Below are 13,354 nucleotides of genomic sequence, written 5' to 3' on the forward strand. Positions count from 1 at the left end.
TCCACCTGAACATTTCTGTTTGTTTCTCTCAAGGACAGGACTCATGGAAGAATCCCACACACAGAACCCAAACCTCAAATATCCCTATGGAAACAGTAGACACACCTGGATAACAGCCTGCTAACTTGGTAAGCTCCACACCCAACAGAACCCAGATGCCTTGCTAACCCACCTTCCAAATGAAAGGAGCCTCTGAAACTGCCAGGGCAAAGTAAAGTTCAACCTGACAGAGCAGAATCCCCATGGTATTTTCTCCCCATCAGTCCACACCAGTCTTCCAAGGGAGAAGTGGTACATTTCACTCAAGAACGTGTCCCAGTCCCATGATATGAATGAAGCCCAACGATGTTGCCATCAGACAAACAGGGCGAGCATCTCTCTGGAAGAGCACTGGCCATTGGAACTTGCTGTGAGGACAGCAATGGCTACTGGGCACTAGAATTGTAGCCATTGTGACTGAGGACCTAAATGTTTAGTTTATTTAATTTTCATTCATTTAGACGGCCACATGTGGCTACTGGTTACCATAATCAGTGTAGATCTAGAACTTAAAAAAAAAAAAAAAAATAGGTGGAGGCCAGATCACATCTTCCTAACCTGCCAGGAAAAAAAAACAAAACAAAACAAAACATAAAATTCTATTTCTCCACTGCAAGGGAATGGACTCTCTAAACAGCTCATAGCATCTGACCAAGCTATTTACCAGCACCGAGCCCTTTTTTGATCATCACAGCTACATATCAATGGGCCTCCAAAACATCACAGTTTGTGTCCCTCAGGGAGCCTAGCCCGACCGCCTATTCACTGCAGGAACCTTCTCCATGACATCCCTGCAGATTTCTGTGCGATCTTTACCAAGTCCCCTCAGCAGCAGCGGAACTCAGCATCAGGAGAGGCAGTCTACCCCCAAATCAGAGGATACGCTTCCAAAGAGAAATCAAGCATGCTCAAAATAATAAAAAACTAATTCTGCACCTTACCTCTTATACAGCCTTTGCACGTCCATTATCTCATGTAAGCCTCACCATGACCTTGGGATATAAGCGTTAGCAGACACATTTACTTTCCAGAGGTTGAGGTGAATCAGCCAAGGCAATCTGGCTGGTATATGGTAACCATGAACTCTAACCTGGCATGTCTTCCAAGGAGTGAGAGATCAAAAGACAACCGAGAGAAGAAGTCAGGTTCGGAAGGGGGAAGGCAGGAAGAGGGATCAGAGGAGAGGATATAGTTATGGATGTCAACTAGTAACCCCAGAAACTGGATCTATTTCAGTCTCAATCATTAAAACATGAACAGCCTCCGTTCCAAAAAGTAAAGTATCTCCGTCGAGGTCTAACTTATGGGGGACTATGTTCTAAAACAGTGCTTCTCAAAGTGTGGTCCCTGGACCAGCAGCAACAGTATCACCTGGAAACTTGTTAGAAATACAAATCTCAGGCCCCATCCAAGAGCTGCTGAAAAGAAACTCGAGAACGGGGGAGCAGTCTGTGTTTAAATAAGCCCTCCTGATGGTTCTGATGTTCACCCACATTTGAGAACCACCGATCTGCAATTGTACATCTAAGGCCCAATCCGTTTCTTCTGGGAAATAAACAACTTGGTCATCAAGGGAAAGGAAAGGGAGCTGCCGGTTGTGAAGTTTAGGACATGAATGACCCAGTGACATCAGACCTGGTGACATCAGCCCTGGCGACATCAGCCCCGGCTTACTGGACCTCGGGTACCAAGGACCAGAAACTCTGAAGTAGCTCATGACAGCACATACCCCCTGCCACTTCCTGTGATCAGGGCAGAGAGGAAATTGTTTTTTACTCAGAAAAATCTTGACTTATAGGTAGGAAAAAGGTATATTCTATAGGGAGTACCAGGTTGTAAATAAAGTAAACCAGCTTCTAACCTCAATCAATGAATAATATTTGGTATACAACACAGTGCTCACAACTGTGAAAAGGTAAGCTTCTACGAGGAAGAACTGGGATTCCAGCTACTCAGAGAAAAAGATCTGAGAATACACATAATTTCATAAAACCACTTATCTCTCTGCTATAATATAATGTATATAATATATACTATATATAATATAAATAATATATAATATATAATAATAACTGAATGCTTTGAATGTGCCCAACACTGTGCTAAGTGCTATACACGCATCATTTCATGTCACCCACATGCAACTCCATGAGGTAAGAACTATTACTATCTCCACTGTATCCATGAGGCTTTCCAGGTGACACTCCTGAGACCACACAGCAAGGAGGCAGCAGGCCCAGGAAGCAAACCAGGTCTACCTGACCCTAAACAACCCAAAATACTACTGCCTTTCTCACTTTGACACATTTTCTAATTTTAAATCTGTTCAACCTTATTCTTACTCTTTACATTATTCAGTTTTAAGTACCACACTTCCTTTAAAAAAAAAAGCTATTCTGCCACGTGCTGTTCAAAACAGTCCCCAGCTACTCAGTGTACTCAGAGTCCTTCAGCATGTGCTCAAGAACAAGGTAACGCACACTGAGGAATTCATGCCAATAAAGATATCCAAAAACTGCATCAAAGGCAAGAACCCACTTTATTCCCACCAAGCTTGGATGACACGCCCAGGGAAGCCCTCCCTTACCACCTGGCCAAAGCGAGACCTCCCTGCCGCCCCTCTTCTCTGTGGTCCCACAGTACCTCCCGCTCTCCTCTATTATGGTATAAACACTGAGGAACGTGCACACGCAACCTCACTAATTGGTGAGCTCTGAGGAGTAGGAACCATTCCTGATTCATCTCTGTGTGTCCAGAGCTTTAAATACATAATAAACACTTAAGAGATGGTCTCCAATATCAGTAGCAAGACATACATGTTCTTAAGAGGCTAAAAGTAAACTACAATTTGAATGTAAAATGTAAAACTATGAAACTTTTAGAAGAAAACATAGGAGGAAACAGGCAAAATGTTCCTAGATGTGCCACTAAAAGCACAATCCATAGGGAAAAAAATCAGTAAATTGGACTTTATCAAAATTAAAACTTTTCCTGCAAAAGATCCTATTAAAAGTTTGAAAAGACAGAAAACATACTGGAAAAAATATATATATGCAAGCCACATATCTGACAAAGGACTTATCTCTGGAAGATGTAAAGAATTCTCAAAGCTCAATGGCAAAAAAAAAAAAAAAAAAAAAAATTCCAGTTGGCAAAAAAGGAGCAGACATTTCACCACAGAGGATATACAGATGGCAAATGAGCACATCATTAGCCATTAGGGAATGCAAATTAAAAACATGATGAAACTAGAACACTCATTGGGACAACTAGAATAATTAACAAATGTTGGTGAGGATGCAGAGAAACTCAATCTCTCACACGTTGTTGGTAGGAATGTAAAATGGTAAAGCCACTCTGGAAAGTAAGTTGGTAATTTCTTAAAAAACTAAATGTACACTTACCATACAAAACCCAGCAATCACAATCCTAGGCATTCGTCCCAAAGAAATGAACTTTGTCCTCACCAAAAACTGTAGATGAACATACATAGTGACTTTAACTCTTAAGAGCCAAAAACTGAAAACAACCCAGATGTCTTTCAATGGGTAAATGCTTAAACAAAACTGTGGTATATCCATAACATGAATATTACTCAGCAATAGAAAGGAACAAACTAGTGATAATGCAACAATCTGGGTGGATCTTGAGGATATTACACTGGGTATGCTGGCTCAAGGGTAAAAAGCTAATTTCAAAAGATCACATACTGTGCTCGCTCCAGTAGCACACAGACTTGAATTAGAATGATACAGAGAAGATTCGCATGGCCCCCGCGCAAGGATGACACGTAAATTCGTGAAGTGTTCCATATTTTTAAGTGAATCACTTAAATAAGTCAGTACACAGTTAAAAAAAAAATTAAAGAAACTTTGTGAAAGCGATGATAACTACAATTAACAGCAAAGGATAAATGTGAAGATGTAAAAGACATCAAAATCATAAAATGTCAGGGAGGGGACTAAGAAAATGTAGGGGTTTTTTTAAGAATATGTTTGAGCCTATATGAATACCAATCTATAGCAAGCAGACACAGTAATGGGCTAACATACTTAAAAAACACAGTAACCATAAATCAAAAATATACCGTAGATTCACAAAAACCAAACAGAAGAGAAACACAAGCATAATACAAAGAAAACCAACAAACCACAAAAGAAAAAACTAAAAGGAAAAGAAAGGAACAAAGAAGAAATAAAAAACCAACCAGAAAACAAGATTTAAAAATAGCAATAATTACCTTAAATGTGAATGGACTAAATGCTCCAATCAAAAGACAGAGAGTGGCAGATTGGACAAAAAGACAGAACCTACAATATGCAGCCTACAAAAGACCCATTTTAGAGTGAAGGACACACATAGATTGAAAGTAAGAGGATGGAAAAGAGATTTCATGCAAATGGAAATGACAAAAAAGCAAGGGTAGCTATACTGATATCACACAAAATAGACTTTAAAACGAAGGCCATAAAGAAAGATAAAGAAGGACACTATATAATGAAAAAAGGATCAATACAAGAAGAGGATATTACACTCACTAACAATATGCACCCAATATAGGAGCATCTAAATACATAAAGCAAATACTAACAGGCATAAAAGGAGAAGTTGACAGGAATACAGTAACAGTAGGAGATTTTAACACCCCATGCACATCCATGGACAGATCTTCCAGACAAAATCAGTAAGTCAACAGAGATCCTAAATGATACAATAGAACAGTTAGCCTTAATTGATCTTTTCAGGACATTACATCCAAAAAAACCAGAATATACATTCTCTCCAAGCGTACATGGAACATTCTCTGGGATTGACCAGATATTAAGACAAAAACCAAGCCTCAACAAATTTAAGAGGATAAAAGTCATTTCAAGCATCTTTTCAGATCACAATGACATGAAACTAGAAATCAATCACAGACAAATGAGAAAAAAAAGACTACATGGAGACTAAACAGCATGCTACTAAAAGAACCAGTGGCTCAATGATGAAATCAAGGAGGGATTTTTTTTTTTTTTAAATGCCTTAGGACAAATGACAATGAAAACACAACCACACAAAATCTATGAGATGCAGCAAAAGCAATTCTTAGTGGGAAGTTCATAGCAATATAGGCCTTTCTCAAAAAAACAAGAAAAATGTCAAATAAACAACCTAACCTACCACCTAAAAGAATTAGAAAAAGAACAAACAAAACCTAAAGTCAGCATTAGGAAGGAAATAATACAGAGCAGAGGGGAAATAAACAAACTAAAGATGTAAAAAATCAATAGAAAAAAATCAAACCAAGAGCTGGTTCTTTGAAAGAGTAAACAAAATCAACAAACCTCTGGCCAGACTCATCAAGAAGAAAAGAGAAAGAACCCAAATAAAGTAAGAAATGAAAGAGGAGAAATAACAACCAGTACTGCAGAAATACAAAAAAAAAAAAAAAAAAGGAGAGAGAATATTTTGAACAATTACATGCCAACAAACTGGACAACTTAGAAGAAATGGACAAGTTTTTAGAAACATACAGCCCACCAAAACTGAATCAAGAAGAAATAAATAATTTGAACAGACCAATCACTAGAAGTAAAATAGAATCTGTAATTTAAAAAAAAACAAAAAGCAAAAAAAAATCCCTGCAAACAAAAGCCCAGGATCAGATCGCTTCACTGAGGAATTCCACTAAGCATACAAAGAAGAGCTCACACCAATCCTTCTCATACTCTTTCAAAACACTGAAAAATGGCCATCATTAAAAAGTCGACAAATAACAAATGCTGGAGAAGATATAGAAAAAAGAGAACACTCCTACACTGTTAGTGGGAATGTAAACTGGTGCAGCCACTATGGAAATCAGTATGGAGATTCCTTTAAAAATTAGAAATAGAGTTACCATATGATCTAGCATTCCCACACCTGGGCATATATTTGGAGAAAACTCCAATTTGAAAAGATACATGCACCCCAATGTTCATAGCAGCAATATTCACAATAGCCAAGACTTGGGAGCAACCTAAATGTCCGTCGACAGATGATTGGATAAAGAAGTTGTGCTATATATACACAATGGAATACTACTCAGTCATAAAAAAGAATAAAATAATGCCATTTACAGTAACATAGATGGACCTAGAGATTATCATACCAAGTAAAGTAAGTCAGAGAACCATATGACGTCACTTACGTGTAGAATCTAAAATATGACACAAATGAACTTATTTATGAAGCAGAAACAGACTCACAAACATAGAAGACAAATTTATGATTTCCAAAGGGGATCAGGGAGGGATAAATTAGGAATTTGGGATTAGCAGATACAAACTACTATATATAAAATATAAATAACAAGGTCCTACAGTATAGCACAGGGAAGTATATTCAATGTCTTGTGATAAAGCATAATGGAAATGAGTATGAAAAAGAATATATTTATGTGTAACTGAATCACTCTGCTGTACATCAGAAACTAACACAGCATTGTAAATCAACTATACTTCAATTTTTTAATATTTAATTTAATTTAAAAAATAAATAAAAAGAGAATATGAGTCAAAAGTATTATGGAGACAAAGAAAAACTGAGTCAAAATAAAACTCAGTTATGCAGAAAAGAAAGATGACTTACAGCATAATTTTATTTATGTAACATTCTCAAAATTATAGATGGCGAACAGATGAGTGGCTACCAGGGTTTAGAGACTAGGCAGGGGGATGGGGGGGTTGACTATAAAGAGGTGGCACAAAGGACATCCCTGGAGGATAGAACAGTTCTGTACCTTGATTGTGGTGGTAGCTACAGGAATCTACATATGTGAAAAAATTGCACAGAAGTGTACACACACAAACCCAAGCGTGTGCATGTAAAACTGTTGAAATCTGATGGACTGGTCTGGATTGTATCAACGTCCCTTTCCTGGTTCTGCTGCTGTACTCTGGTTACGTGAGATGTTACCCATGGGGGAAACTGGAAGGGAACGTGGGACCTCTCTACTATTTTTGCAACTTCTCACAAAGCTCTAACCATTTCAAAATTAAAAGTTAAACAAACAAACTATACACACAAAGTGAAATACAAGCATCCTACTGAAAAACAAAACAAGCAAAAAAGAAGTGTGTATAGCTGCGCTACTGGCCAGTGAAGTCCCAAGTACAGATTTAAACACGCACAGTAGGACCATGTGACTTTTATTCAAAGTCAAACCCAATTCTCCAGAGGCTTAACAGGGACACATTTCCTAACTGGTTTGATCTACTTCCCCATTCCCCTAATAAAGGCGGGGGGGGCAGGAGGCAGAATGCCTAATGTGTGAGCCGCTTGGAGAGTCCAGGAGTCTGCTCCTAAGTGTCTGGAATGAATGTATCCTAAGGTTTCACAAGGATGGAGGCCAAGGGCCTCGCAAGTTAGAGGAGAACTCAGAGCAGTGCCAACACACAAGCCCAGGCGTGGCTCCCTTCCAGAAAATGTAGTGCACAGACCTACCCACAATGGCCAAGATTTAAATTTTGCCTTCCCTCCAAGACAAAACAAACCAACAAAATCCATTTTTAAAAAAAAAAATTGCTAAGTAAACAAATAAAAACCTGAACAACCTCAGCCTATTTCCAACAAACCTTATAATCATATACGTCCTCGTACTTAAACTCCAAGTTACCCCTTGCTTTTCAAGTCCTCTATTATCTAGTGAATTCTGGGACAGAAGAACCTACCAAAATGAATGAAAAAATAGGAGGAGAGAAATTATTTAAAACACTAGAGAATGTCCTGAACTAAGCTTCCATATGCATTTAAAATGCAGAGAGCTACCGGGACGTAGTGGGGGACAGTGGACGAAGGGTGCTACTTTGGAAGAATTTTGCGTATAGAACTACGAACAGGCAGGTCTTACAAAGTTACTTCCTTTCTAATTTATTGGCCCAGAAAAATCACAATTTTCCCTAGCAATTCCCTGTTTCCTAAGTTATTCATCATTTTTTTTCTTTAAAAAGCCATATGTTATACAGTACATTTATCATTTTCAAAGTATTTTCACAAATTACTATGAAGAAACACAACACTGGTACTCAGGGGCTGTACTTTTCAACAGAACTCTCACCAGCCAGATTGCCATTTGATTTTAATTAGTTTGGCCATCTTTCCTCCAGGTCCTGGGTCCACACTTCTCCACCAGGGTAACATTTAAAAAAAAAAAAAAGCAAGTGCTCTATCCACAGAAGCCTCCAGACTGACTGGCCAAGGGCAGACACTCTCAAGCCTAATCAGCAGAGTGCCTTCTCATAAAATTACTCACATTTCTGCATTCCTGTGCTTTTCTTAACGACAGCACTTTAAAATCTCATTTAAACTGAAAGTCCTCCATTAGCTTCTATGAAAAGAGTATTTTTAACTGCTTTGATCTCCTACATGCCCTTCAGTACATTAGTATTCTTCACCCTCCACCATCTGCGTGGAACCTAAAAGACTAAGACTTCTGTGCATTTTAAAAAGAAGGGGAAGAGGGGTGGAGCTGTGCGTACACCTTCTCTCCTCCTGTCCACTTGCAGAGTTCACAAGGGTTTACTGATCTTGAAAAATGTATCTCTCAAAAGCAAAGTATATCCATCCAGAAACTAAACTTCCCCCCACGCCCCACCAGAGAGCGTGGAGGTAGGCAGCTCTAAAGCCTTCTATGCTATGCCTTACTCCTTTTCATTCTGGTCAAATCAGTGGTTTCCAACCCTTTGCTCCTCTGCAAAACAGTTCCAAGTGTATTAAGTATTGTGCCCATATTGCTCCCATAAAGAGCATCCATATAGATGCACTGTAACATCAGAGCACCCTCCCGGGAAATGAACCTCACACTGGTCTAGATGCTTCAAGAACTTGCAATCTAGAGAGATCCCAGTCCTTAACCTGGGCCTGACGTCCACGGAGAGCTGCCAGGTCCAGGAGTGGTGGGCAGCCAGGGAAAATCTTCGTCAGCTTGGCAGGAACACACAGGCTGGTTTTTGGAAGCAGAGAGAGAAATGACTGTTCAACATTTCATGCTCTGACTTTTCACTTCCCGAAAAGGAAGGAAATTTTTTGGAATAGTAGCTATTAATAATCCCTCTATTCTGGTTCTACTTGCTTATGGCAAGTAACGTTATTTTGGGGGGTAGTTCAAAGCATCTTTGAGGATCATAAAATGGCCCTCCTGATCGCCTACCTCCATTACCACCAAGGACTTGATAAGCAGTACAAAAACTCGATTCTCACAGCGTGCCTCCTTAAAAGAAAATGGGCAACCATGTCGGCACTGTATCAGGACAGGCAAAGAAGGTGAGGGTCCGAGGGCGCAAAAAATGTTGGGTCCCGCTCCGCAAAGGCTCCAAGGCCCAAGATCAGGGCCCCGACTACTGAAACTCCAGTTCTGGTGATGCACACACCAGCCAGGCATTTTCCAAAGCTTGTGCCACTTGGAGACAGTAAACCAACGCCGAAGCCCAAAAGGCAAAAACCTAACAAAATTGTAAAGTCTTTCCAGTCACCAATCAAGAGAGTAAAGAGTAGGGCGTGGTGAGGCTCAGGAGCTGCGGGCAGGGAGCCGAATTCTCAGCCTGGGCTCCTAAGGGGGAAAACTTGGAAAGGTCGCTGAGGGGGAGGCCCTGGAGGTGGGTGCCCGCCGGCGCTCGTCGGTTCCGCCACCCTGCTGCCCACGGGGCACGTCCGGCCGCTGCCCCAGCGCAGGGCCCCGCTCTGCCCGGCTGTCATCGGCCGAAATGCCAATCTCCCTCCTGCCACGAATGTCCCATCCAAGCAAAACCAGTTCCACTCGGAAAGTTTAATTTTTTTTCCTTCCCGAAACCAGATTCTTTTAAAGGCAACACTAACAGCAAGGGAGAGCTGGATCTAACTCCCCAGTTTCTGTCAAAGAAACTTGTCTGGGGAGAACAAAGAAGGAGAAGCAGCGAACGCGATCCGAGCTTCGGGGTCCACGGCGCGACCCCTCCGCGGCCCCCACTAGCCGGGGCCGAGGCTTAGGGCGGCAGGAAGGGTCCGGCCTGCCCGGCGGGCCAGCGTGCGCGCCTTTGTCTCGCGCGCAGGGAAGCGGCCACCGGCTACCCCTTCCGCCGCCTCCCTGAGCTGCCAGGGACCCGCGCGCGGCCATATGGCAGCGCCCCTCCGGAGAGGCCAGCCCCCCGCATCGGGATCGCGCCAGCACGGGGCCCCGGGCGGCGAGGGCTAAACGACTCCGTCTTCCAGGGGCCGCGGGGGCCGCGGCGCTGGCGGCCCGCCTGCTCTGGGGCCTGCGGATTGGCGCGGGACGGAGTTCTGATTTTTTTTTTTTTAAACAATCTAGGTTAGGGAGATCTGGTGGCTAGCACTCCCGGGACCCCGGTGCCGAAAAGGCCGCCCAAGTCGCTCCGGAGCTGGACGGATGGCAGCCCCGGGACCCCGAAGAGGAGCCCCCTGCCCAGAGCAGCAGGGGGCAGCGAGCATCGGCCGGCTAGGTCCTCCGCGCGGGAGCCTCGGAGGCCCCTCCCTGCACCCAGAGCGGGGGCTGGTTACCTTTCACCGCAGACTCACAAGTTCCCCGGCGCAACTTTGCCCTCCACATGAGGCGATCATGGCTAGTTCAGTGCCGCGGCTGAGGAAGGCGGCCACCCGGCAGCGCGCTGGGCATGGCGTGGGGCAGCGCGGGGAAGCGGCGCGCGACCGTCAGCCCCATTCACACAGAAAGCGAAGAAACGCCGGGGCTTCCCCTCAGCCCCAAACCCGACCGCCGCTGCTGGGTCCTAGAGCGTCCCGCGCGCCACCGCCGCCGCCGCCGCCCGCGCTCCCCGCGCCCCGCGCGCCGTCCGGGGAGGGTCGACGGGGCTCGTCACTGTAACCCTACACTCCACCCCGGCCCGGCAGCTGGGCCCTAGAGCCCGTCTCCAGCCGTCCGCCGCCCCTCCCCGGGCCTGGGAGATCGCCGGCTGAAACTGCCCCGGGCTCAAGCTGACGTGTCTCCCCGAGAGTTAGGAGGGCGACAGCCTCCCTCGTTTTGTCCCCTGCCCCGGTTTAATTCATGTCAGACTCACCGGTTCTCCTTCCTTCGACTTTCCCTTCCCCCCAACCAGGCCAACTCTGGCAGAAATCGGTTTCCCGACCTGCCCTAAAAGTCCAGATGAAGTTCTGTGTACGATTTTTTTCTTTTTAGGCGGAATTTCCAGGTGCAAAGTAGCTAGACTTTTCCTTTTGCGTTCCCCAGGCCACAGCGCTTCTATCACACGCCGGGACCGGGCGACGAGCGGCTACTCCGGGCTCCGTTGACAAGCAGAAAGGCCCAGACAGCTTCTACAGCCTTAGCTATTACAACCAGTGGCCACAGACCTCTAGGCTGTTAATCTGCCCGAGTGGAGGCAAAGAAAGTGACTCTGGAAAAATGTTGCCGATTCTGTCCCACCTCTTAAACCAGGATGTACGGAGTAACATTACTCACCCACCCCATTATACTCAGTTACACTCGGCAGACCTCTGGAGCCTTGATCTGGGGACCCCGAACCCGCCCACACGGTAACATTTCTCCGGAGCTTTTAGGAGCCGGCTCTGCCACTCCGAGAAGAGGCCAGGCAGTAACAGTGCAGTTGCTCCTGAAGAGGCTAGTGGGAGGGTCAGTGCATACCACACCTCTCAACGTGTGCTCTTCTCCTCTCCTCTCTCTGCCTTCTCACTAGACCACGATTCTTTCAGGGATTCCTGCCTGGATTGTGGCAATTAGCTAACTAGTCTGCCAGCAGTTTAACCCCTCCCTTCCATCCTGATGGGGGGGGGGGGGGTCCTTCTGATTCCAGTCTATTTTTCCGATTCATCCCTGATGGTTCAGTAACCTCTACTCTCAAGATAAAGCCCAAACGCAATACTTTAACAATTATTTACCAAATCCCTGCCCCATTTAAAGTCTGATCCCCTGGTACTTGATAACACATAAAAGAAACAAAGGAAACAGCAGCTAACCAGCCCTTCAAGGATTTATTTATTTAAGATAACAAAATATGCAACCAGAGAGCAGGAAAGCGCTGGAGATGCTTGGTAAAGGTATAGAGGACTGACTCCATGAAGAAGAAAGACGTCTTGAAGGGGAGTGGAGTTCAGATGGCACTAGCATTGTATGAACTTAGCATAGGCTGGGGGAGAAGTAACGGATAGAAAAACGAGGGAAGGTAGGAAGGAAACCAACACTGATTAATTGACTTCTAGTAGATACCATTCTATATCCTAGGAGGCAGCAGAATTTAACAGTTAGAAGCATCCACTGGAACAAAATAAATGTGTCATTGAGTCACAGATCAACCACACTATCTGTGTGCATTTGGGTAAGTCATTTAACTTCCCTAAAGCTCAGTTTCCTCATTTGCAAGATGAGGGAAATAGCATCAACCCTCATAGGGTAGTTATGGGGATTGAATAAAGTAACAAATATAAAATACTTAGCACAATGCATGTAAGTGTTCAACACACACCTGCTATTATTTCAAGCAACCCACCGTTAGCCCTGGAGATAGGGAGCCAATCAGGGAAACAGCTGCAGGGAGCAATGACATGGGAGGCGGGGGCAAAGGAGATAGAAAAGAAGAGAGAGATACCACATAGATATCAAGTCTTTGAAGGTACCAAATACAGGGACGATACCAAATCTCTGAAGCAAGATTTTACTCTTTTCATTGACCATTTTCATAGCTATCCTGGGAGAAAGAACAAAGTAATCAAATTAACCCAGACTTTAAGCCTGAGTCATAAGAAAAATGAATTACTGTTGTAAGATTTAGAAACCAATTGGTCCAATGGATGGATCAAAGACGGAGGAAGCAGAGTTGAGAGGGAGAGCTGGTTTGAGAAAGATGTTGACAGGTTTCCTGTCCTCTGGGCAAGAGCCTGGGGGAGAAGTCAAGAACGGAAGTCTAGAGGAAAAAGAGATGTAGCTGTGAAGATCAGTTTACTTGGTTAATGTCCACAATGGAAAACTCAGGAAAGGAGGAGGCAAAAGATGCAGAGGCTGGGGACTTCCCTAGCCTCTTCTACTTAGAAGATCTGGGAACAGAGGAAGTTTGAAGATCTATCCAATACCACAGTTTCCTAGACTTCTGAGGAAGATACAGACACAGCTTGTGAGTTCAAGAATCTGCTAATTCAGGGGGAGGGTATAGCTCAAGTGGTAGAGCGCATGCTTAGCACGCATGAACTCCTGGGTTCAAACCCCGAAACTGCCATTTAAAAAATATATAAATAAATAAACCTAATTACCTCCCTCCCCCCTAAAAATCTTATAAAAATTTTTACAGAATCTGTTGATTCAGTCAAGTGGACCTAGCCTAGACTTTTCAAA

At 43.7% G+C, this 13,354-nt stretch overlaps 1 protein-coding gene, 1 long non-coding RNA gene and 1 other non-coding gene across 12 annotated transcripts in view; 2 read left to right on the top strand and 1 right to left on the bottom strand.

Moving 5' to 3' along the window:
• Positions 1 to 13,354, bottom strand: part of AMOTL1 (angiomotin like 1) — a 164,308-nt gene that overhangs the window by 91,972 nt on the left and 58,982 nt on the right. Inside the window, exon 1 of one of the 8 annotated variants that reach the window (XM_032488309.1) lies at positions 11,471 to 11,582. The exons of 5 other annotated variants lie outside the window; for them this stretch is intronic. Coding sequence is in view for 1 of the 3 variants with exons in the window: in XM_032488307.1 (XP_032344198.1) it covers positions 10,555 to 10,603 (49 nt within the window). In the remaining 2 variants the exon portion in view is untranslated. Of the gene's footprint in view, positions 1 to 10,554; positions 10,857 to 11,069; positions 11,418 to 11,470; positions 11,583 to 13,354 lie in introns of those variants that run through there. 2 more of the 8 variants (XM_032488308.1, XM_032488307.1) reach the window with 2 other exon arrangements.
• LOC116666740 lies at positions 3,751 to 3,857 on the top strand. Its single transcript, XR_004323638.1, has one exon. It is a non-coding gene; the product is annotated as a U6 spliceosomal RNA (small nuclear RNA).
• Positions 3,784 to 13,354, top strand: part of LOC116666311 — a 28,741-nt gene continuing 19,170 nt past the window's right edge. Inside the window, exons 1-3 of one of the 3 annotated variants that reach the window (XR_004323079.1) lie at positions 3,788 to 3,859; positions 7,138 to 7,140; positions 9,907 to 9,917. This is a non-coding gene — a long non-coding RNA (uncharacterized LOC116666311). Of the gene's footprint in view, positions 3,860 to 7,137; positions 7,141 to 8,661; positions 8,665 to 9,906; positions 9,918 to 13,354 lie in introns of those variants that run through there. The other 2 variants (XR_004323078.1, XR_004323077.1) reach the window with 2 other exon arrangements.

Source organism: Camelus ferus, chromosome 10, assembly GCF_009834535.1.
Source record: "Camelus ferus isolate YT-003-E chromosome 10, BCGSAC_Cfer_1.0, whole genome shotgun sequence".
In the NCBI taxonomy this organism is placed as follows: domain Eukaryota; kingdom Metazoa; phylum Chordata; class Mammalia; order Artiodactyla; family Camelidae; genus Camelus; species Camelus ferus.